The sequence below is a fragment of the Theobroma cacao genome, chromosome 2 (genome assembly GCF_000208745.1).
Source record: "Theobroma cacao cultivar B97-61/B2 chromosome 2, Criollo_cocoa_genome_V2, whole genome shotgun sequence".
Classification (NCBI taxonomy): domain Eukaryota; kingdom Viridiplantae; phylum Streptophyta; class Magnoliopsida; order Malvales; family Malvaceae; genus Theobroma; species Theobroma cacao.
The window spans coordinates 38,922,909-38,945,162 of record NC_030851.1 but is presented as its reverse complement, the minus strand read 5'-3'; the positions used below and the strand labels follow the sequence as shown (position 1 = coordinate 38,945,162).

Below are 22,254 nucleotides of genomic sequence, written 5' to 3'. Positions count from 1 at the left end.
GAGTACCAAATAAACTCTAAATGTAGCATTAGACAGAAGATCTCCCTTTATAATTAACAGGGATTGAATTCCCATACTCATAACTATTTGGTTCCGAATTTACTTTAGCCTTATTGGTAAAGCCAAATACATCCATTGGGAAAAACTTATAGCTAGGGGGCCATAGCTTTGGCCTCTGTTATATTAACAATTTAACATTACAGCCGCAGCTTGAGAAGCCCCGCCAACCTTCCAAACCTTAGCAGATTTAAGACAATCTAATCCAGCAGCATGGAGCAAAAGAGAGGGAAGCTGGCAAGTAGGAAAAGAGAAAGGAAAAAAAATGGAAGCTTAGCTATCTTTTAACATTCATAGATACAAGCAAAAGCCAGAACTGTATTTTGAACATTCCTCAGCGCTATATTGTTTAGCATTCTTTATTGGCTACAGTATGTTATCTGTCTCAGTTATTCTTGGGCGGGTGGTGCCTCGGCGCATGATAATCAGCATTGAAAGCCACGAAACCTGACTCATCCACTTCGTCAGAGGAATGACTGACAGTTTGTTCCCCGCCACTTCTCACATCCTTCACCTTCATTTGCCTGTCAACCACCATTTTTCTTCCTCCTAGCAAGTTTTTGTTTGTAGCAGCAGTCACACCGCGTTCACCATCCAGAAGCCCCTGATTAAACAAAAAAATTTTCAGATATAGCAACATCTATCATGGAAGAGTTTAAATTAGAATTAGTGCAGCTACCTTAATCATCACCTTTCCGGTTGAAGCTGTCTTATGGTTTGAATCTGGAATACCCCCACCTGAATAAAAGAAAAACTACAATGAATTCAACAATCCTAAACCATATATACTACATTGAATGCTCAATTGATACTACTTATACCTTGGCTGGCTTGTGCAAAGGAGATCCAGCTAGCAAACAGAAGTAAAATCAAGAGGCATGTTACCCTCCCAGCTGCCATCTTTCTTCACAGGGAACGTGGGTTAGTAATTAACAAATAATTAGCAGAAGAGTAAATGAAAACAGAAGCAAAGGCTTTATAGCTAGGGAGATCAGAAGCAGGTCAAAATATAGATTCTAGCACCTATGTAATAAAACCTAAGTCAAAGATATTAAGACTATGATTGGTTCCAACCTCGGGCCTTTTTCTCATATATATATATATATATATATATATATATATATATATATAGATATATTTATACAAGAATATAATTATACATGAAAGAACATTGAATAAAATATAATACTGCATTTGAACCCCTCGAACCACATGTGTCAACGAGATTCAACTATATGGGAATCTCAAAGCTTTTTTCCAATCACAAAAAATTATCATATGATAAAAGTGCCACTACTTGCTTCAAGGTCCAAGATAAAAAACTGGGTGTCATGAAAGGGCTTCTTGGTAACAATTTGTATGGAAAACACCGAAGCTATGGTAGCTATGCCGAGGTGAAATGAACAGAGAGATCAAGGGATGGGGTGGTCCATACAAGCTGCATGGTGTTAGAGGTGGTGCGTACGATAGCGTAGAATGTAAGGTACGTGTGTTTTGCGCCTGTCTGCCGCCATGTATTCAACGAGACAAACGAAGCTTTGTTTGGTTTGCCCAGCAGCTGGTATATGGTTTCTCCAAATGACTAGGCTACTATTCCCCATAAATAACATGAAAATTTTGAACGGTTTAGACCATTTTCACTCCTATGAACTTACAAAATTTGCAGGGTGAATTTATTTTTGGGTATAAAATTGATTTTTTTCACACAAAGATTAATTATCATGTGAGTTTACGAGTGAACTCATATGTTAATAAATATAATTGATTGATAAGATTAAATCCCTTCTCCTACATTTAAAATTCTACTTATTACACAGTTAATAAATCAAAGAGGAGGAAGATGATAGCATACAGATTCCTAATAATTAATCTAAACAGTATTGGTTTCACTGTCAAATTAAGTATCAAGAATAAAATACACTTTTGTGTTCTAAATTCTTAGATGCTATAATTTTGTTAGAACAAAGAGAGGAAGAAATTGAAAACATAGAATCAATAAAATACAAAATATTATATATATATTGACAACGTGAAAAGCAGTGACAGGGCTTCGGAAACATAGGAATTAGAATACCTAAAGCGTTTATTCCAACTTCGTTTGAATGATTCTGTGGGTGTTCCCCGGAGAAAAACGAGGCCTAAGCCACCACCGGTAAAACATATTTTCACCACTCGAAATTTGTGCGACAGCGTATCGAACTGCAGCCACAGGCATGTTCTGCCACATGGCCACCACATATCTAGTACGAACCGTAGTTGGAGAACAAAATTTCATAAAAGAAAAAAAAAAAGAAAACATTGAAGGGGAGAATTGCAGAGAGAAAAATGAAAATGGCAAATTGCCAGGAATATCTGGTATTAGCAAGCTGTCCTTGCTGGCTAAGTCATTTTGATATAATTTTCTTTGGCATTTACAAGCATCATCATTAGCTAAAATTCTTTGAATATCTTACCTTAATTGCTTGGTGAAACCAATTCTGAGTTTCCATTTTAATCTTTCCTTTATTTGGTTGGTGAAACCAATCCCCTTTTTAGTGTCACTTTCGGGGGTTCACAGTGACAAAATTTGATCACTTCCAGACGCCTGTTGATGGGTAACCATGGGCAACAGTAGGCCAGTTACCGTCTACTCTTCTGATGGTCAGAGCCCAGGTTTTCTGTCAGATCAGATCGCATTTTCAGGCAGAAATTGAGTAGGGCTGGCTGGCTATGGTGTATGTATGGTCCATCCTACCTCAAACCCAGTTCGGAAAAGACTAGAAATTTACGAAGGAAAACAAACCAAGTGATCCAAGACTCAGCCCATTACAGTTGTTCATTTCCTTTGTATTACCCGGCCCCTTTGTTTGATATCTCTTTACAGCGTGCTAGCCAGCTAGTTGCTAGGTACCGCATGGAGTTTACTTTGCTTCTTCAAACTCAGTCAATACTCAAAGCTTCGAAACAATCTGGAGATTGTATCTACTGCCTGCAATTGATTCATAGAGATTGGTCTTATGGACCATTTGGATGGAAGAGATCAATCTAGCCGTTGACCATTGATTTGCTTAACAAGGATCGATGAGGAACATCCAGATACCAAGTTCTGAAAATAATCATAACTTTTTTGGTCCAGTGCCATGATACTGAATTAATTACCAATAGTCTTCATGAAAGACCTTTTCACTGCATGCTTATGTCAGGAGCTTGATCCTTAATCTAAACGAAGATTAATCTATTAAGTGAAATGATCCTTTTTTTATATATATGTTCAAAATCATTTTAAAACATATTCAATATAAGATTTGACCGATTTAAATCATATAATAATTTTCATGAGTAATTTATAACATTTTTATAAAAAAAATTCAATGATCTTATGAGTTTTAATTCGTGATATCTTTTAAATTTAAGTGACATAAAATACTTTCAAATTCACATTAGATGTATATTAAGAATTTAAGATGATCTCATGTGAATATAAAGAGATAGAATCTTTAAGGCTCTAAGCCTGACACTTGCATGAGGAGATTACAACTTAAACTCGTGAACTAAAAAGACACCTAATCACACAATCGAGTGGAACTACGGGAGAAAGCCAGCATTTCTTCTGTTTCCAATTATTGCTCCTTTCAGGATGAATCCCCACTCAACAGTTTGAAAGTTGGCCATGTTATATATAGAAATCTGAACAACTCCATCAAGCTAATAATACGACTGGCATTGCATGCTTGGTAATTTAAATGCCCCATAAAAGGATAAAGATATATTTGCTTGCTCAAATATATAGATACATGATCTCGTAGGATTGTGACAATACTCATTAAATCGAGATGTATGTGTTTGTATTTTGGTTTTTGGATATATACATTCTCTAATTAAACGTGTTAGAATCTAATTTCATCTCGGATAAAAACATATATTTAGATTTGATACTAGGTTCTTCCTGGACAAGGGAGAAGCTTAAACCATGGATGGAACAGAACTAAAACATAAACTGCTAATTGATGCTTCAAAGTCAAACAAAGATAATATAATATTAATGTACTTATATGTAATCATGAATGTTCCCTCTCCTCTCCCAAAGTAGACCCACATCAGTACCTCATACATTTTTCTTTTCAATTTCTATATGCTCATTAGCCCCCACCACCTCATCATTCCTCCACTTTTTCTTGCATACAAAATTTAAAAATTCATATTTTTCTCTAATTTTCAAATCCTTTTTAATTTTATTTTATTTTGCCTAATGGATCAATGCTGGAGTCATGGAAAGCAAACTTCAGGATGAATCAACTTGGAATATAGAAACGAAACGCGTGCAAGGGAAAGGTTTAATTTGGACACTCTAGACTAACAATGGAAGGGCTAGCTAGCAGCTAGGCTTTGATAAAGGGAACAGAGAAAGCCTAGAAATATAACACTTCTTCTGTACAACTAAATCTGAATATTTTAATAAGAATCATGAAAGTTAGAAAAAAAAATCTCAATTAAAATCAAAAGGGTGGTTAAAACAAATTACATAAATAAGAATTTGATAAAATTCTGTTCATATAAATACGTCTAAAACCTAAATTTATATCGTAAACCATATCATCACATAGCAAAGCGCAGGTCATATAGAGATTCTATCTTTTTTCTTAATCTCTTCTTGCCATGTCAAATAGAGGATGAGAAGCCAACCCTGTCGAGGAATCTCCAAGCAATTGTTGGAGATGATGGGCGCCTACAATGGGAGGTCAGAAAATAAGATCATAAAACGAAACAAAAAACAACTAAAACATCAGACTAATTGAGATTAAAAACATCACAAAAATAAGACCATACAAGTTGATTTTGTTGTCAAAAAATTGCCCATTTTTGTATGATTTTCATTTCCCTTCAGGGATGAGACTATTGCTTGAGCACTGTCCCCATAAAGACAAGAAAACAGGAAAGATGAACATCTAACAACCAATCACATCTGCCATTGAATTATCTCTTAAACAGATTGGCCCACTCTATCATAGCAAAGAGCCATGTAATTGCAATTCAAAATTCAAAAAATGGAAAAGAGTTTTGTTTTATTTTTTTGTTGCCCAAATTATAAAGAATCAAAATATATTTATGTACTATATGTCACACCTTTAATCTGATATAATAATCTAATGGTATTGATTTTATTAAGAATGCAATTAACTTTTGGTAACCATTTTGAAGCCGGAAATCACTCTTAGTTAATGTAACCGACAGGAATTTCCTCCCTACTGCTTTGTCCTTTCCATGTTTGCTTCCTCTCACTCTCTCCCCTTGAAGCCAAAAATTTCTCAAGAACCAAACATAAACAACCAAAATCCCAGGATCTTGATTTCCTAATCTTCTTTTGTCTCATTCACTATATACTCTGTGTTCTCTTCCTACTCTTTTACCCTCCAAAAAAGGAAAAAAAGCTAACCACGAAGTCTAGGCATAGCCTGAAAGCCTTACCATGCACTTCTTATCAACTTGTCACACCAAAAACATATAATCACCATCAAATTGTATCATTCTTTGTGGTTTCTGGGATCAAAATGGGGACTGCAACATCAACCATGGCAGCTAAATTTGCATTCTTCCCGCCGGACCCGCCTTCCTACAACATAGTTGTGGATGAATCAACTGGGAAAATGAGGATCTCGGATGTTAACCAGAGAGATAACGTGGACGTGATGAAGCTGACTACCAGGAGAGGGAATGAGATTGTGGCCATGTATGTGAAGAACCCATCAGCTTCATTGACAGTGCTGTATTCTCATGGAAACGCTGCTGATCTTGGTCAGATGTATCACATTTTCACTGAGCTCAGTATCCACCTTAATGTTAATCTTATGGGGTCAGTACTTTGTACATGTCTTAAGTGTTCACAGATTTTTCATAGTTTAACCCTGTAAAAGTTGACAAGATAGAAAGGTTGTTAATTCAGAATCAAGGAGGATCAGTGTGATTTTTTTTTCTGTGTTGATGCAGATACGACTACTCAGGATATGGACAATCCTCTGGAAAGGTATATTCCTGTCTTGTTCTTTGGCCTTTGCAATGTAGAATTTACTGGAAAACTGGTGAGCAATCTAGCTAGGTCAAGCCCAACATATACCAGCACGTGTGCTTTGGCTGAGATTGTGGAAAGTCAAAAGAGAGAGAGAGAGAGAGAGAGAGAGAGAGAGACTGGAGATATGAAGATGAAACCAATTTTACTTTTCAATTTAGTTTATCTTCATGGGAAAATTCTCCTCCTACTACGATAACAAAATCCCATGTGCACATTTGTTTTTGGTGTTCATATGGCTTAGAAAAAAAAAAAGAAAATAGTTTCTTTGTCAAGCTTTTCTTGGCCTTCTTTTTTTTCTTTTTTGCTTCGGAAATTGATTGAGACTTAGTCTGACGATTGCTCTGATACATCTTCGCCACTTAGCCAAGTGAGCAGGACACATATGCAGACATAGAGGCAGCTTACAAATGCCTGGAAGAGACCTATGGAGTTAAACAGGAAGACACTTTATTGTATGGGCAGTCAGTTGGGAGTGGACCTGCTCTGGAACTAGCCATTAGGTTGCCTTGTTTGAGGGCTGTAATTCTTCACAGTCCAATCTTGTCTGGCCTCCGTGTCATGTATCCTGTGAAGCGTACATTCTGGTTTGACATTTACAAGGTTTCTGTTTCAATCTCTGTTCATCAATTGGACTAAGGTTTTTGCTGTTTCAAGATGTGACAATTCTGCTCTTTATTAAAGACATGCCCCTTTGCTTTTATTGCAGAACATCGATAAAATTCCTCTAGTTGACTGCCCTGTTCTGATAATTCATGTGAGTGTGCACTTCCTTTAGTCCTGAATGATTCAGATGAATTAAGCCATATTTGATGCCAAGTGTACAATTTGATCAGTTGAACCTACTGCAGATTTCATCGCCATGATAACCTGACGTTGTCTCAAAACTTGAATTTAGAATGTTATTTTCATTTTATTTGGGATGAAGTTGTCTCAGGAAACAATTTAACCAATGTTTTTGCAGGGAACTGAAGATGAAGTGGTGGATTTCTCCCATGGTAAGCAACTTTGGGAGCTATGCAAAGAGAAGTACGAGCCATTATGGCTCAAAGGTGGGAACCATTGTAATTTGGAACTCTACCCTGAGTACTTAAGGCACCTTAGGAAGTTCATATCAGCCATTGAGAAACTACCACGTCTTCGTAATGTAACTGAGCAACCCAAGGATCAGTCGGAACAACCTCCAAACAACACAGACCAAATCAAGGAGAAATCCAGGGCAAGCACTGACCATAGAGAGAAGGGTAGGCCAAGTTTTGGGCAAAGAGAAAAGTCTAGGCTAAGCACAGACAATAGAGAGAAAGCAAGAGCCAGCACTGACAAAAAAGAGAAATCAAGAAAGAGCATTGATCGAAGTATGAAGGCCAGGAACAGCACGGATCATTCCGAGAGAGCAAGAAATAGTTTTGACCGGTTAGATACTTATGAATCATTAAACCCTTTCCTCCTCGTACTCCTTTTTCTTTGCATTATTCTAAATATTGATTGTTGGAATTGGTCATGGCAGCTTGGGAGATATGGTGCGATCTGTTGGACTGTGCAATGTTGATTGTTTAAGGCAAACAGCTGCTGAGGTTTGAGTAACGAAGTGTTTCCCACCAGCAGTGACTGCACATTTGGGGTTGTAAATTTTCGTTTTCTCCATTGCCTGTGTTTATGGGTTGGGGATGTTTCTGTAATGATGATTGCTGCTGTTTCTTCAGGAATCATGCATCATACATACACATCCTCACTAGAACTTTCATTATTTTCCCCCCCTTTTGTAATTCCTTTGCGGGTTTAATTCGAAATAAGAAGAATGTAATTGAAGATGATAGGTTATGCATATGAAGTTCATATATGATATATATCAGCACATCAAGATTTTCTTCGCAACCATGTTGACACAGTTGAAAATAGGAAATGGGTTTCCATTGTTGATGACAGAAAAGAAAGTTCAAGAACAAGTTTGAGTTATAAACCAGAAACATAACGTCTATGGTAAGCAAATGCATTTGCTTTTCAAAAGAAAGCAAGGCCTTGTCCATATTTTGCTAAACAGTTTGCCATATTTCCACTAAAGAAAAATCTTCATTCTAAAAAGTTCCAGATTGACTTAGTCATGGAGCCATCTTTCCCTTGTTTTTTCTCAGCCAAAATAAAATTTCCATTAATAAAGAAATAGAAAGTTTGAAGGAACAGGATAGAACAAACTCTTGATACATGACTAACATTACACAATCCACACTCAACGCCATATCTAACTATCTAACTGGCAATACAAAAGTTAAAAACGAACACATAGTCGACATTAAATACAAATGGGGGTACAAGAAATGGAACACATGACACAAGGACCACCATAAAAAGAGACTGCCACTAGTTACAAAGTTGTCAACCACAAAACACAATATTCCATCCGATGCAGTGTCTTCCTTGCACAACCACAAACATTCCAAAGTAATTTCAATAAAGATGGATGGAAATTGGAATGAGCCACCAACGAGTTGAAAACAAAAGAGCAGTAAACTGAAACAGGTGGAAGAGGACCCAGAGATTAATTCATGCACAAGAGCAATTCATCATATAATCAAGAAACCACATCAGAAATATAACACTACGAGGATCTTATAAAGAACGTCAAACGACCCACAACGTCAAGCCGAGGCGTCAAAGACAATATCAAGCCGAATCATCAAAGCACCGAATTGATGAACTGGGCTGTGATTTTGACATGGGCTCCATGTCAGTCCCAATTGCATTTTGACGTGGGCTGTGATTTTCTGATTGTGTAGTTGATGAACTTGGTCTTACTGCCAAGTGCGGGCTACAGACTTTTGGGTTGTCAACATGCAAAGCTGAGGTATGAAAATTCATACAAATTGAGGTATTATTACTTCATTCTCATAAATATTTTTTACTCCTAATTACTCCTAATTCAATATTTTAAAAAAAATTTTAATCCATAAAATATCTCCTTTTCTTGACAAGTTATTTTCCATCAAAGAGTAATGTTATGAACTCACATTATATAAGTAAAAAAAGAATTATAAATTTATAAGTGTGAATTTTACATATCTTATCAAGTAAATTTTTTAAAAACGAATGATGATTTTTATAACAAAGTGTTATCAAAGTTAATTTAAATATGACTAATATTATGTCAAATGTTTCAATAAATAGAGTAGGCATGACGACATCACTCACGATGAGAATATCAAGGATTCATGTGAGTAAAAATGTTACAAAATATGAGTTTATAAATATTTAGGATGTATATCTTATAAAGAAAAGAGGATGCCGTAAATTTATATGAAAAAAATTATAAAATCTCATATTGAATAATAAGATTACAAATATGAACATTGTACATTCTATATAAAATAAATATTTAAAAATTCAAAAATACATTCACACTCCAATAAAAACAAACATAAAATAAATAAAAAAATGATAATGATCCTAAGGTATGATAATTGAAGTTGGCATGAATCTCACTTCACTTCAAGATTTTTCCTTCCTCTTGTAAATTTCAATAACAGTAGGGAAATCAAACCAATACAAACTTTTTGTTTTCTTGATTAAAGTTAAAGAAACCAACAATAATGCTCAGCAACATTTTCCTACACTTGGAAATTGAAGTGCAAAAACAAAAAAGGAAAATAAAAAATAAGACAAAGGGGATAATATTGGCAGGGTGCTGAAATGGCAGAATCTAGGCCTTACAATTCCAAGGGCAAGTAACCCCGAACTCAAAGCCTCCCACCTTGTTTCTCGATGTCTAGAACCCTCCACTCTCTCCTTTAAACCCCTTCAGTAGGGTTTTTACTCCTTTCTCTCAATACCCAAGATTTTATCTTTGCTGTTTCTTGCCCAACTCTCTCTTCCTCCAGGGCTTGCTTTTGATGGCTCCAGTTCTAAGTAGAAGCTTGGCTACTCCATCTTTAGTATCTCTCCCTTTGACAAACCCCAACAAGGCCTTCGCTCTCAGAAGCGCTTTTCTACCACGAAATGGTCTGCATAAGGCCTTCTCTTGCACTGGGTTAAGGTGGAAACTTGGGAAGAGAAACAACCGAATTGCCGTTCGGTGTGAGGCGTCGGCAGTTGCTGAGAAAGAGGCCGAAGAGACCTCCGGGGAGAAATTTGAGTACCAAGCGGAGGTGGGTTGCTTTTGCTTTTCCTGGAATTGCTATTTTTTCCTTCTTTTTCTATTTTGGTTTTTGATGGAATATGTGTGGGTCCACTTAATTGGTTTATGAGAAAATGAAGGAAAATGGTGTTACTTAATGTACTATGAGAATTGAAGAATTAAAAATCACTGCTTTTTTCTATTGGATAGAGCTTTTGTTGGTCAATGGTAGATGTTTATTATATTGACGGTTTTTGTACTTTGTTTTTGATTCTGAAATTGGTATGAGTTTACTAATGGTTGCAGGTTAGTCGCTTGTTGGATTTGATTGTTCATAGTCTGTACAGCCACAAAGAGGTGTTTTTGAGAGAGCTTGTCAGGTGAGGTTATCAATCTCCTGATATCAGTAGATTTTTTTTTAAAAAAAAAATAAAGATTCCTAGTTTTCATTTGAAATGTTTGGCTTCATAGGCTTTGACTCATGGTTTCATTATAGAGACAGATTATGTGTTTGCATTTGTGAGATTTGTATTGAAAAGCTTTTATGGTTTTGTGTGCTGACTACTGACAAGGTTCTTTTTTGTGCTCCAGTAACGCAAGTGATGCTTTAGACAAGCTTAGATTCTTAAGTGTGACTGAGCCCTCTCTGCTTGGTGAATCTGGGGAACTGGAGATACGTATCAAATCTGATCCAGAGAATGGGACTATTACTATCACGTATGTTTGCTTATGTCCTTTTTCCATCACCACATTCTTGAATAAATTGAATTGATAGAGTAGTATTTCAGTATTTTTTCTAATGGATTTGCAGAGATACTGGTATTGGAATGACAAAAGAAGAGCTCATTGACTGTCTTGGAACAATTGCTCAAAGTGGTACTTCGAAATTTCTTAAGGCTCTTAAGGTAATCTCTTTAGTGCTTGTAAAAACTATCTGTTCTAAGAAAAAACACTAATGTTTTTGGGTCACTTATTGGGCATCTTATTATCTGTAGGAAAATAAAGATGTTGGGGCCGACAATGGTTTGATTGGTCAATTTGGTGTTGGATTCTATTCTGCTTTTCTTGTTGCTGAGAAGGTAATGTGCTATGCGCTTAATTTATATCTTGCATTATGATCTTCTGCTTCCTGTAAGAAGCCTTTTTGGTCAATAATTTTTTAGTTAGGTTGCTAATTGTGTTTGCTTGCTTATATTATTCTGTAATCAGGTTGTTGTGTCCACCAAGAGCCCAATGTCAGAGAAGCAATATGTTTGGGAAGCAGTGGCTGACAGTAGCTCCTATGTGATTAGGGAGGAAACTGATCCTGAGAAGCTTCTACATCGTGGAACACAGATTACACTTTATTTAAGGGTAATCTAGCTGCTCATTCTTTTTTACTCCCTTGCATCCTGTTTGAATATTTTCGTGTATTTATTTGCATTTGTATGCTTAAACATTAAAAGAAGATAGTAAATGGAATTGAGACTTTAATATAGTGTGTTGTTATATGCGTTAACTTTCTGGTTCTTCAAATGTACAATTCTTCTAAGGCCAAATGTGGTCTAAGATATTGCTCTCTTGCAGTCAGATGACAAGTATGAATTTTCGGATCCCATCAGAATTCAGAATTTGGTCAAGAATTACTCTCAATTTGTTTCTTTCCCCATCTACACTTGGCAAGAAAAATCAAGGACAGTGGAGGTGAGTATATACGTTTCTGTTCTAGTTTTGATATAAGTACTTCCTTTCCTTTTCTACTAGTTCTTTAAGCAAGTGAAAACAATTTACATGAGTAGTTGTTGCCCCGTCCCGGTGTGACTCCTCTCCTTCTCTTTATGTGCTGATGTTACCCCTCATTGGATGACTAAGTTGTTTTAATTGTTGTTAACTTTCTCAACATTTTTTTATATTTTATAACTATAAATACAAACTGTTGAAAGTACTTGTTTTCTTTAAAGGTGTTACCACCTGGCTAAACCCTTTAAAATACTTGTGAATTTTCTGTTTTTACCTGATCTTCATACATACCAAAGAGTCACTCTGTTTTGTTATAAGCACTTGAGTTTTGATCACATAAAAGATTTAGCTCTTTAACCATTCTTTACTATATTTGATCTTTGGGCAGGTGGAGGAGGAAGAACAACCAAAAGAGGGAGAAGAAAAGCCAGAGGTAACTATGCCATGCTTCTTGATGTTATTGTCGTAGCAAACATTCTGCTTGGTTGATATTGTGTTAGAGTTGGTTTATGTGCTTGTTGCCAGGGTGAGAAGAAAAAGAAGACAACTAAAACTGAGAAGTATTGGGACTGGGAATTAGCAAATGAAACAAAACCAATATGGGTGAGTTTTTGTTCTCTCTGCACAATAACATACAGTTTCTGAGACTGGTTTGTCTTTAGAATATTTCTCTATTTTCCATATAGTTTTATTGTTATGTACTGTTATGTATGTGTTTCTTCGGGCATGGTGTAGATGCGAAGTCCTAAGGAAGTTGAAAAAGATGAATACCATGAATTCTACAAGAAGACTTTCAATGAATTCTTGGATCCACTTGGATACACACACTTTACTACAGAGGTATGCATAGGTTTATTTGTTTTACGAATTGACTTCCTATGCATAGCTAGAGTTATTAATGTTTCTTTATAAACCATGCAGGGTGAAGTGGAGTTTAGGAGTGTTCTGTATATTCCTGGCATGGGGCCTCTTAACAATGAGGATGTAATAAACCCTAAAACAAAGAATATACGTTTGTATGTGAAACGTGTATTTATCTCAGATGATTTCGATGGAGAGCTGGTAAGTTTAACTTGGTCACATTGTAGCTCTGTTTGTACATGCAGTAATGACTTTTCTTAAGGGAACTTATTATGGTGCTTTGTATTGAACAAAATTCAGATGCCTTGAAAATATTAAAACTGAAAAGTTTTAGTCCGTTTTGATAATCTCTTTCTTCTTTACCATAAAGCCATGAAAAGGTCTTGTATTATTTTGAACTAGACAAATATTTCTAAAATCTACTTGTATATGGCAAGCGAAGATATATTGAAGATATTCACCAAAACATAGGAAAAAGGTTGTTTAATTTCTTTTATTGTGTTTTCTTTTATAAGGTGACTGAATCATGGAATTTTGCAAGTAGGGGCTGTGATGATAGATAAAGTCTTTCCTTGTGTTGATGGCTTGTGCTAGCTTTAACTTGTATTAAACCTTAATGTTATTTTGCAGTTTCCACGATACTTGAGCTTTGTGAAGGGTGTTGTGGACTCAGATGATCTTCCTCTAAATGTTTCTCGTGAGATCCTTCAAGAAAGTCGAATTGTAAGATTAATTTTGTTTGCAATTCTGTGGTAATATCAACATGAGTTTTATACTTCCACATGAGTGCACTTTTTTTTTTTTTCTGAAATTATGTGTGCACATTTATTCTCACATAAAATTCTTATTCTCAGTTTAGGATCTATGAGTAACTCTATTTAGCAGTTATTGCTATTTACCATATTAACTATTGTCTGGTTATCATGTTTTAGGTGAGAATTATGAGAAAGAGGCTTGTCAGGAAAACATTTGACATGATTCAAGAGATTTCTGAAAGTGAAAATAAAGAGGTATACAGCATGATGGAAACCGTGTGTTTTTTAACCGTTGCTTACCTAAAATTTGTTGATCAACTTGGACTATGGCGAACTTGATTACAGGATTACAAAAAATTCTGGGAGAACTTTGGAAGGTTTCTAAAGTTGGGCTGCATTGAAGATTCTGGTAATCACAAGCGTATAACACCCCTACTTCGGTTTTACACATCAAAAAGCGAAGAGGAATTGACAAGTTTGGATGAATATGTTGAAAATATGGGTGAGAATCAAAAGGTTATTTATTACTTGGCAACTGACAGCTTGAAAAGTGCCAAGACTGCTCCGTTCTTGGAGAAGTTGGTTCAAAAGGACATTGAGGTATGTTTGTGCATTTGGCATTGGCTGTAAGGCTCTAAATAATCATTATTTTGGTCTTTAGGCTGCCACACATGATATTTAGAGTAGTTGTAATTATGTGATTAAATTTATTGATATTGTCTAGTGAATTATCTGGATCATCTTCTGGTAGTTTTATATCTTGAGATACTAATGGAAGACTTAGCTTAAGAATAAAAAAAATTAACCTTGGTTGTTTCTTATAGCTGATAGGATGGTAGGGGCCTTTAAATTCTTGTTAGTGTTAGCAAATCTTAGACCTTTGTTTTTGTTTGTTTCCCCTTGGTAACTGATATGGCTTCTTTGCTTTTTTATATTGATGTTCCTTTGATGACTGATGTAGCTTCTTCTTTTTTAGGTTCTCTATTTAATTGAGCCTATCGATGAGGTTGCAATCCAAAATCTGCAAACCTACAAAGAAAAGAAATTTGTTGATATTAGCAAGGAAGATTTAGAACTTGGTTAGTGTTTATGATTTCTTTCTTTTTCTTTTTTTTTTTGGTTGGGTGTGATCTTGGGCACCTTTGCTCTTCATTTCTGATGGCTTTTGTGTGAATCTGATGAAATTTTTTGTTATACCAGGTGAGGAGGACGAGGTCAAAGAGAGGGAAACTAAACAAGAATACAATCTTCTGTGTGATTGGATAAAGCAACAACTTGGTGACAAGGTGGCAAAAGTCCAAATTTCAAAGCGTCTAAGTTCATCACCTTGTGTGCTTGTTTCTGGCAAGTTTGGATGGTCAGCCAACATGGAAAGGTTGGTAATATTCTTTTACTTCTCAACAAGAGTCATAGACACATGTAAAACCTATTCTTCAACTAATATTTCGATGCATTATGCAGGCTGATGAAAGCTCAAGCTCTTGGAGATACTGCAAGTTTGGAGTTCATGAGGGGAAGGAGGATACTGGAGATTAACCCAGATCATCCAATTGTTAAAGATTTGAATGTAAGACCATTTTAGTTAGACTTGATTGAAGATGTGTTAGTTATAATACTTATCTTTTAATTAGTTAGTGGAGAAATTGGTATGATAAAATGGTTGAAAGACATCTAGCTAGGGCACCATCACAAAGAAGAATGAAATTATTAAGTCAGATATCTGCAGACTATCTATAATTAATGTGAGATTTAGTAGCAGTTACTCTAGTCACACTAATGTCTCGAGATTTGTGCTCGCAATTTGACAGAGCAGTTACACTTCATTTTGGCAGTAGTGGTGGTCAAAATGTTGATTGTAAGGTGTATTCTGAAAATGTTGATATGTCAAGGATTGCTGTCCTTGGTTTTTCTTAAATGATTTCATAGGCTGCAAATGGAAATTGTGCCTGTCTTAATTAGGGTGTTAATTTTGGTTATTTTCCTTGCAGGCTGCATGCAAGAATGCACCTGACAGCAATGATGCCAAGAGAGCTGTTGACTTGTTATATGATACAGCATTGATCTCCAGTGGTTTTACTGTAAGTGGACAGAACGATATGTTCTGTTTAGCTAAACATATTTGCAGAATTTTATGTATCATCGAATTATTCTTACGATCCTCTTCATTATACAGCCCGACAGCCCTGCTGAGTTGGGTAACAAGATATATGAGATGATGGCAATGGCACTTGGAGGAAGATGGGGTAGATCAGAGGAGGATGAGGCAGAAGCATCAGAAGTTAGTGCTGCTGAAACTGATATGAATTCTAGTGAAGATTCAGAGACCCAGGTTATTGAACCATCAGAAGTGAGAGCAGAGAGAGATCCTTGGCAAGACTAAAAAAACTCCTGTAACATTCCAATAAAATTTTCGTGTATTATTTGATTGTTATTTACGATATAAATCCAGAATGAGAGAGTAAGAAGGAAAGTGGAAAATTTTGAGAGTTGGGTTGGGGAGGGGAGATAAAAAGTGGTTGTGAAAGGGGAAGGCAGGAAGGCAAAGTTGTTGGAAGGAGAGGAGGCTTACTGATGATATGTGTCGATGTTAAATCATTAATGAAACTTGTTAAACGTAAGCAGTTCTTGCTGTCCCATCCTTTTAATTATGAAATGGTTGCAGAAACAGTAATTCCCCGCATTGATTACACGACTGCAAAAGGGGTTATTCCAGGTTTGATTGTACAGTGACATGTTCAAGGATTTTGCTTTGGGAGATGGTGTCTGCTTTTAGTTGGACAATTAAAGTATATTAAGCGACGCCAGCTTCGATAAGTTCCAGCAGTCTTGGGACTCTTGTCGTTATAAGTTAAAAGAACATTTAATTGTGCAAAAACATACTGGACAACGTAAATGAGTACCAAGGGTCAACACGACAACACCCAAGCGTGAAAGACTACAAGACAGGAACAAGGCGCATCTCGAGCTCGTCTTCCTCTCTATCGGCTCTTACATTAGCGTCAACCAACATGACAACCACCGACACCAACACCCACATCCTGGTATTCCCCTACCCAGCCCAAGGCCACATGCTCCCTCTTCTCGACCTCACTCACCACCTCTCTCTCCACGGCCTAACCATAACCATCCTAATCACCCCCAAAAACCTCCCCTACCTCTCCTCCCTCCTCTCCACCCACCCTTCCACCATCACCCCCCTCATCCTCCCTTTCCCTTCTCACCCTTCCATCCCCCCCGGCATCGAGCACGTCAAAGACCTCGGCCACTCCGGTAACCTCGCCATGTTGACCTCCCTTTTCAAACTCTACGACCCTTTACTCCACTGGTTCACTTCTCACCCCAACCCTCCCGTCGCCATCATCTCCGATTTCTTCCTTGGTTGGACTTATCATCTTGCCCTCCGCTTGAACATATCCAGGCTCGCTTTTTTCCCGTCCGGTGCCTTTTTTGCTTCCATCGATGATTATATATGGAACGACGTTGAAAGGTGTAAGCCTTTGGACGAGATCGAGCTTTGTTCTTTGCCTGGTTCCCATGTTTTCAAAGCCGATCATTTGCCTTCATTGTTTCGGTTGTATCAAAAATCTGATCCCAACTGGGAGCCTGTCAAGGATGGCAAGATCGCAAATACAAGAAGTTGGGGGTGCGTTTTTAATTCCTTTGATGCCTTGGAAGGTGAGTACATGGATTATTTGAAGAAAAAATTGGGTCATGATCGGATTTTTGGGGTCGGCCCACTAAATTTGGCGGGTCCGGATTATTTCGGTCGGGGGAATGCGGGTTCGGGTTCTGACGCGAATGACCGGGTACTTACTTGGCTTGATGCATGCCGAGAAAGTTCTGTTCTTTATGTTTGCTTTGGGAGTCAGAAGCTGTTGAGAAGGGAGCAAATGGAAGCTTTGGCTGTTGGACTTGAAAAGAGTGGTACCCGTTTTCTATGGGTGGTGAAAACGGGTACGACCCGACAGCAGGATGAGGGGTTTGGGGTTCTTCCCGATGGGTTTGAGGAGCGGGTGGTGGGTCGGGGCCTGGTGATAAGGGAGTGGGCCCCGCAGGTGTTGATACTGAGTCACAGAGCAGTGGGTGGGTTTCTGAGCCACTGTGGGTGGAACTCGGTGTTGGAAGGAATAGCGGGTGGGGTCGTGGTATTGGCTTGGCCCATGGAGGCTGACCAATTTGTGAACGCCAGGCTCTTGGTAGAAGATATAGGCATGGGCGTTCGGGTGTGCGAGGGGGCTGACGCGGTTCCAGACTCCACTGAGTTAGGTCGCGTCGTTAGTGAGTCAATGAGTGATGGGGGACGAATGAAAGAGCGAGCTAAAGGGTTGAAAGATGAGGCATTGGGAGGTGTAACTAACGGGGGAAGCTCTGCCAAGGACTTGGTTAGGCTTGTTGGAGAATTGTTTAATCTCCAAGTGAGATGAATACTTTTGAATATAAGTTTGATTGAAATTTTGCTTGTAAAATTTTTATTATTTATATAATAATACTAATTATTTTTGTTATTCATTTTTGACTTAATTTGAATCATATAATTAATCATGTCAAAGTTTTGGTTTAATTGTTGTAATTTTTTAATAATATAATTTTAAATTAAATTATATAAGATAAAAAATGGAGAGGAACTTAATCCTGTCAAATATATGCTTTTATTTTTTATTATAGTTGTGAATCATTATTATATGTAAATTGAGATATTGTAAATTATAGAAGAAATTTTGGATTGATTTGAGAAACTATTAAGAGTGAATTTATGAAAAACTATTAAGAGTGATTTTGGATAAAATATATCAATTCTTTCAACTTTTAACTATATACACATGAATTCATTAGTTTTCAAAATAGACATTTTATTTTTAATATATAAACAATGTTAATGTCTAAACATGAAATATTTAAAATGTTTTTATTCTTTTTTTATTTTTTTTCTTTCAAGTAAGCTAACAACACTCTCTTATTTTGATTGGTTATCTCGTGGTTGGATCTGACCATTAAATACCAAATTCGGCTGAATCTCTCTAAAGAGTATCAGATTTGGGGAGTGCTAATTTGGTGGTCCTCGAAAGAGCACAATTTGGCTGAATCTATAGATTTTTGTCTAGATTTGACTGACAAGAGGTACGTAGAGTTCTTTTTTTTGAAAATTATAGTTAAGTAATTTTTAAATTAATGAAATGTAAAATTCCTTTTGATATTACCGCTTTATCAAACTAACAGAAACATTAATGGTTGACTAATAGCTAGACTTATGGATCCAGTGGGAGATATTCTTTTGAGACGGATTATATATTTCAAAAATTAATCACGTAAATTTTTATATTTTTTTATTTTCTTGATTTCTTTAGATTTTATTTTTACTGTTTTTTGGGTAATTTTAATCACACATGGAATGCATTAAAAAAATAAAGTATAATACTCCAAAAAGCCTTTGTACTAGTTAAAAAAATTCAAATAAGTTCTTAATCTAAAGATTTTTTTAAAGTATTATGTCAAAAATGAATTAAAAGTTGGCACATGGATTAATTGATCTTTCTTTAATTGAATTGATAAAGTACATTTTTTTAAAAAAAACCAATTAATCTTAATTAAGAAAGCTAGTTTAGCATCTCATCTAGACATTATGATCAGTCTTCAATGGTTTTTAACAACAATTAATGAGTGCTCATTTTGACTTTGTTTTTTTGATGTCAAAGTTTTTTATTTTTGTATTTTGTTTTAAATTGATCATTAATCAAAATTTTTAAACATTAAATCTAAAAATTAAAAAAGCTAGACCTAAAAAGTCAGAGTAAGAACTTAATACTCTGTTCGGGAGGAGCAATATGTTGATTCATTTTTGCATTATTAATCACTTAAGAGAATTAATCAAACAATGCGAGTTTATTCATATTTTAATTATTTATTTTTTTATAAAAAATGAATAAAAGATAAAAAGATATATAAAATAAAAGATAAATAACAAAAACATCAAATAAAAGATAAATAACAAAAACATCAATCAAAACGAAAGGTCAATTTATTATAAAAATTTTATAGCAAAAATTTTCCCAACTTATTTGAAAATGGTACCTAAGTTTTTCCCGTTAATATATTAAGAAGTATAGAATTCACTTGTCAATTGCAATATTTTACCTATTTTCTACTTGTAGAAAGTATAGCATTTGAGGCATAAAGGACTCTGCCTGCCCCTCTGCTTTGGTCCCTGGCTATATCCATATTTAAAGATAAAAGAGAAAAAATATGCCCATGTGAAAGTACTGTATGAAGGGGGGAAAAGAGTCAAAGGGTTAATCACGCATACAAGCTTACCATGGAACCATGGTGCTACAACTAGCCAGAAGTTCTGGCAAGCTTTCATGCTCCAAGTCCAATTAACCAAAATGGAGTGGCCTAGCTTTTCAATGTCTCTGCTTGTTTCTGTTCTGTTGTCATTTTGGTGGGCAACTTTGGGCCAAACTCATGAGGGCTTCCTCCGATGCCTTCTCCTACATTCTGATGACAATGTTGCTCCTATCTCTAATGCCATTTACACCCAAAACAATTCCTCCTTTGCATCTGTATTGGATTTTCCGTATGGGAATCTTAGGTTTTCTACACCGACGACCCCAAAACCTTTAGTCATTGTTAAGCCCACTCATGTCTCTCACATCCAAGCAACCGTTAATTGTTCAAGGAAACATGGCTTGCAGGTTAGAGTTCGAAGTGGTGGTCATGACTACGAAGGTCTTTCTTACGTTGCTCAAGATTCATTCGTCGTAATTGACTTAATTGATCTACGATCAATCAATGTTGACGTAGGGAGTAAGACTGCGTGGATTCAAGCTGGTGCAACTATAGGCGAATTGTATTATAGAATTGCAGAAAAAAGTACAACTCTTGCCTTCCCGGCTGGTGTTTGCCCCACTGTGGGTGTTGGTGGCCACTTCAGCGGCGGAGGTTATGGCATGTTGATGCGCAAGTTCGGCATTGCAGCTGATCATATAATCGATGCACACTTAGTTGATGTTGATGGAAGAATTCTTGACAGAAAATCCATGGGTGAAGATTTGTTTTGGGCTATCAGAGGAGGTGGGGGAGCTAGTTTTGGAGTCGTCGTGGCATGGAAAGTTGAGTTGGTTTCTGTTCCACCAGTTGTGACTGTATTTACCATAAACAAGGTCTTGGAAGAGAACGCAACAAAGCTTGTTCACAGGTGGCAATATGCAGCGCCTAAGAGTCCTGAAGACCTGTTTCTCAGAATCTTCTTCACGGATGTGAATTCAACCCAAGAAGGAAAAAGAACAATACAAGCTTCTTTTGTTTCCATGTTTCTTGGCAGAACTGATCAGCTAGTTAAGTTGATGCAAGAAAACTTTCCGGAGCTTCGATTGGTCAAAGAAGATTGTCACGAAATGAACTGGATCGAATCTATCATCTACTTCGCAGAAATCCCTAATAGTTCACCACTCGATGCGTTGCTTGATAGGAACTTATATCCTGAAACGTTCTTCAAAGCAAAATCGGACTACGTCAAGGAACCTATTCCTGAGACTGCACTAGAAGGGTTATGGCAAAGGTTCTATGAAGAAAAACCAGGGACGGTGGAACTCATCTTTAGTCCTTACGGAGGCAAAATGGACGAAATCCCAGAGTCTGAGACCCCATTCCCTCACAGAGCAGGGAACCTATACAAAATTTATTACGAGGTACTGTGGGAAGAGGAAGATAATCTGGCACCTCAAAAGCACCTAGATTGGATGAGAAGGCTTTACAGCTACATGGCTCCCTACGTCTCGAAATCTCCAAGGGAAGCCTATGTGAACTACAGGGATCTCGACCTTGGGACTAATAACAAAGGAAATTACACGAGCTATAGACAAGCAAGCAAATGGGGTGTTAGATATTTCAAGCACAACTTCAACAGGTTGGTTCGGGTAAAAACCATGGTTGATCCACACAACTTTTTCAGAAATGAGCAGAGTATACCTCCTCTTGTCCGTGAGTAAGGAGGAGAGAGATGAACAATTAATAAGTGAATTGTAGATGGTGAGAATAATTAATCTCACTGTTTATGACTTAAAATGTTTTTCTTTTCTTTATATAAAGCATAAATAAAGATGTTGATTATTGGAATGTATTAATAAAATGTTTCCTTTAGGATGAGTTAAGACTATAAAGACCCAAATTTAATAAAATCATATGGGTGTAAAATAATATTTTTATTTTTTATGTTAATTTCACATAAGAGTCGTAGAAATATAAAATGATAGATATTATTTTGATCAATGACGTTAATTATTAGTTTTAAAAATTTGTAACCCACTTCACCACATTACATGCATCAAATTTAAAGAGAGATTAAAGATTATTATTTTATATACAAATACTAATGTTTTTAAATTTCACTGTTGATGTTAAATTATTATTAATATACTTAATAAGATAAAAGAGTAAAGTTTCAACCTTCTAAATATAGTAGGGATAAATTTTTCATAAAATAAAGAGTAAAATATTTTTATCCCTTAACTTTTAGTCATAATTCTCTCCCAGTTCATTAATTTTTAAAATAGACAATTTATCTCAAACGTAATGTTAACAACAAGTATAAAATGTCAAAATTACCTTTTTTTTCTTTCTACCTCTTTTTCATTATTTTTTTTTTAAACCAGTCGTTGGCCCTCCCGGTTAGCCACCTCCCTTGCCCCCACCCCTGTGCTCCCTAGAGGAGCTGG

At 36.3% G+C, this 22,254-nt stretch overlaps 5 protein-coding genes across 5 annotated transcripts; 4 read left to right on the top strand and 1 right to left on the bottom strand.

Annotated features, from left to right (window-relative positions):
* On the bottom strand, nucleotides 349-2,176 carry LOC18610159 (root meristem growth factor 3). Its single transcript, XM_018115223.1, has 4 exons — nucleotides 2,132-2,176; nucleotides 879-961; nucleotides 737-795; nucleotides 349-661 (listed from the first exon to the last, which is right to left on the bottom strand). The coding sequence occupies exons 2-4, from the start codon at nucleotides 955-957 to the stop codon at nucleotides 443-445; spliced, it is 357 nt and encodes a 118-aa protein (XP_017970712.1). The 5' UTR covers nucleotides 958-961; nucleotides 2,132-2,176; the 3' UTR covers nucleotides 349-442.
* Nucleotides 5,278-7,938, top strand: LOC18610158 (protein ABHD17B). Its single transcript, XM_007045666.2, has 6 exons — nucleotides 5,278-5,887; nucleotides 6,022-6,058; nucleotides 6,467-6,703; nucleotides 6,810-6,857; nucleotides 7,065-7,513; nucleotides 7,608-7,938. Exons 1-6 carry the CDS (start codon nucleotides 5,586-5,588, stop codon nucleotides 7,678-7,680), a joined length of 1,146 nt encoding a protein of 381 aa, XP_007045728.2. The 5' UTR covers nucleotides 5,278-5,585; the 3' UTR covers nucleotides 7,681-7,938.
* Nucleotides 9,802-16,176, top strand: LOC18610157 (heat shock protein 90-5, chloroplastic). Its single transcript, XM_007045664.2, has 19 exons — nucleotides 9,802-10,239; nucleotides 10,515-10,588; nucleotides 10,800-10,925; nucleotides 11,020-11,113; nucleotides 11,204-11,287; nucleotides 11,418-11,561; nucleotides 11,775-11,891; nucleotides 12,316-12,360; nucleotides 12,453-12,530; nucleotides 12,663-12,767; nucleotides 12,849-12,989; nucleotides 13,419-13,511; nucleotides 13,721-13,798; nucleotides 13,889-14,143; nucleotides 14,520-14,622; nucleotides 14,744-14,918; nucleotides 15,005-15,110; nucleotides 15,532-15,621; nucleotides 15,717-16,176. The coding sequence occupies exons 1-19, from the start codon at nucleotides 9,985-9,987 to the stop codon at nucleotides 15,921-15,923; spliced, it is 2,370 nt and encodes a 789-aa protein (XP_007045726.2). The 5' UTR covers nucleotides 9,802-9,984; the 3' UTR covers nucleotides 15,924-16,176.
* Nucleotides 16,262-18,048, top strand: LOC18610156 (UDP-glycosyltransferase 89A2). Its single transcript, XM_007045663.2, has one exon. It carries the CDS (start codon nucleotides 16,552-16,554, stop codon nucleotides 17,965-17,967), a length of 1,416 nt encoding a protein of 471 aa, XP_007045725.2. The 5' UTR covers nucleotides 16,262-16,551; the 3' UTR covers nucleotides 17,968-18,048.
* LOC18610155 (tetrahydrocannabinolic acid synthase) lies at nucleotides 19,863-21,685 on the top strand. Its single transcript, XM_007045662.2, has one exon. It carries the CDS (start codon nucleotides 19,900-19,902, stop codon nucleotides 21,526-21,528), a length of 1,629 nt encoding a protein of 542 aa, XP_007045724.2. The 5' UTR covers nucleotides 19,863-19,899; the 3' UTR covers nucleotides 21,529-21,685.

What these genes read in the sequence shown, in the direction of transcription:
- LOC18610159 (XM_018115223.1), bottom strand. Translation starts at nt 957, where the DNA reads ATGGCAGCTGGGAGGGTAACATGCCTCTTGATTTTACTTCTGTTTGCT. An exon ending in CTTTGCACAAGCCAGCCAAG is followed by an intron (nt 796 to 878) that starts GTATAAGTAGTA and finishes TCTTTTATTCAG; the next exon opens with GTGGGGGTATTCCAGATTCA. An exon ending in CCGGAAAGGTGATGATTAAG is followed by an intron (nt 662 to 736) that starts GTAGCTGCACTA and finishes TTGTTTAATCAG; the next exon opens with GGGCTTCTGGATGGTGAACG.
- LOC18610158 (XM_007045666.2), top strand. Translation starts at nt 5,586, where the DNA reads ATGGGGACTGCAACATCAACCATGGCAGCTAAATTTGCATTCTTCCCG. An exon ending in ATGGACAATCCTCTGGAAAG is followed by an intron (nt 6,059 to 6,466) that starts GTATATTCCTGT and finishes TTCGCCACTTAG; the next exon opens with CCAAGTGAGCAGGACACATA. An exon ending in GCCCTGTTCTGATAATTCAT is followed by an intron (nt 6,858 to 7,064) that starts GTGAGTGTGCAC and finishes ATGTTTTTGCAG; the next exon opens with GGAACTGAAGATGAAGTGGT.
- LOC18610157 (XM_007045664.2), top strand. Translation starts at nt 9,985, where the DNA reads ATGGCTCCAGTTCTAAGTAGAAGCTTGGCTACTCCATCTTTAGTATCT. An exon ending in AATGGGACTATTACTATCAC is followed by an intron (nt 10,926 to 11,019) that starts GTATGTTTGCTT and finishes ATGGATTTGCAG; the next exon opens with AGATACTGGTATTGGAATGA. An exon ending in ACACACACTTTACTACAGAG is followed by an intron (nt 12,768 to 12,848) that starts GTATGCATAGGT and finishes TAAACCATGCAG; the next exon opens with GGTGAAGTGGAGTTTAGGAG.
- LOC18610156 (XM_007045663.2), top strand. Translation starts at nt 16,552, where the DNA reads ATGACAACCACCGACACCAACACCCACATCCTGGTATTCCCCTACCCA.
- LOC18610155 (XM_007045662.2), top strand. Translation starts at nt 19,900, where the DNA reads ATGCTCCAAGTCCAATTAACCAAAATGGAGTGGCCTAGCTTTTCAATG.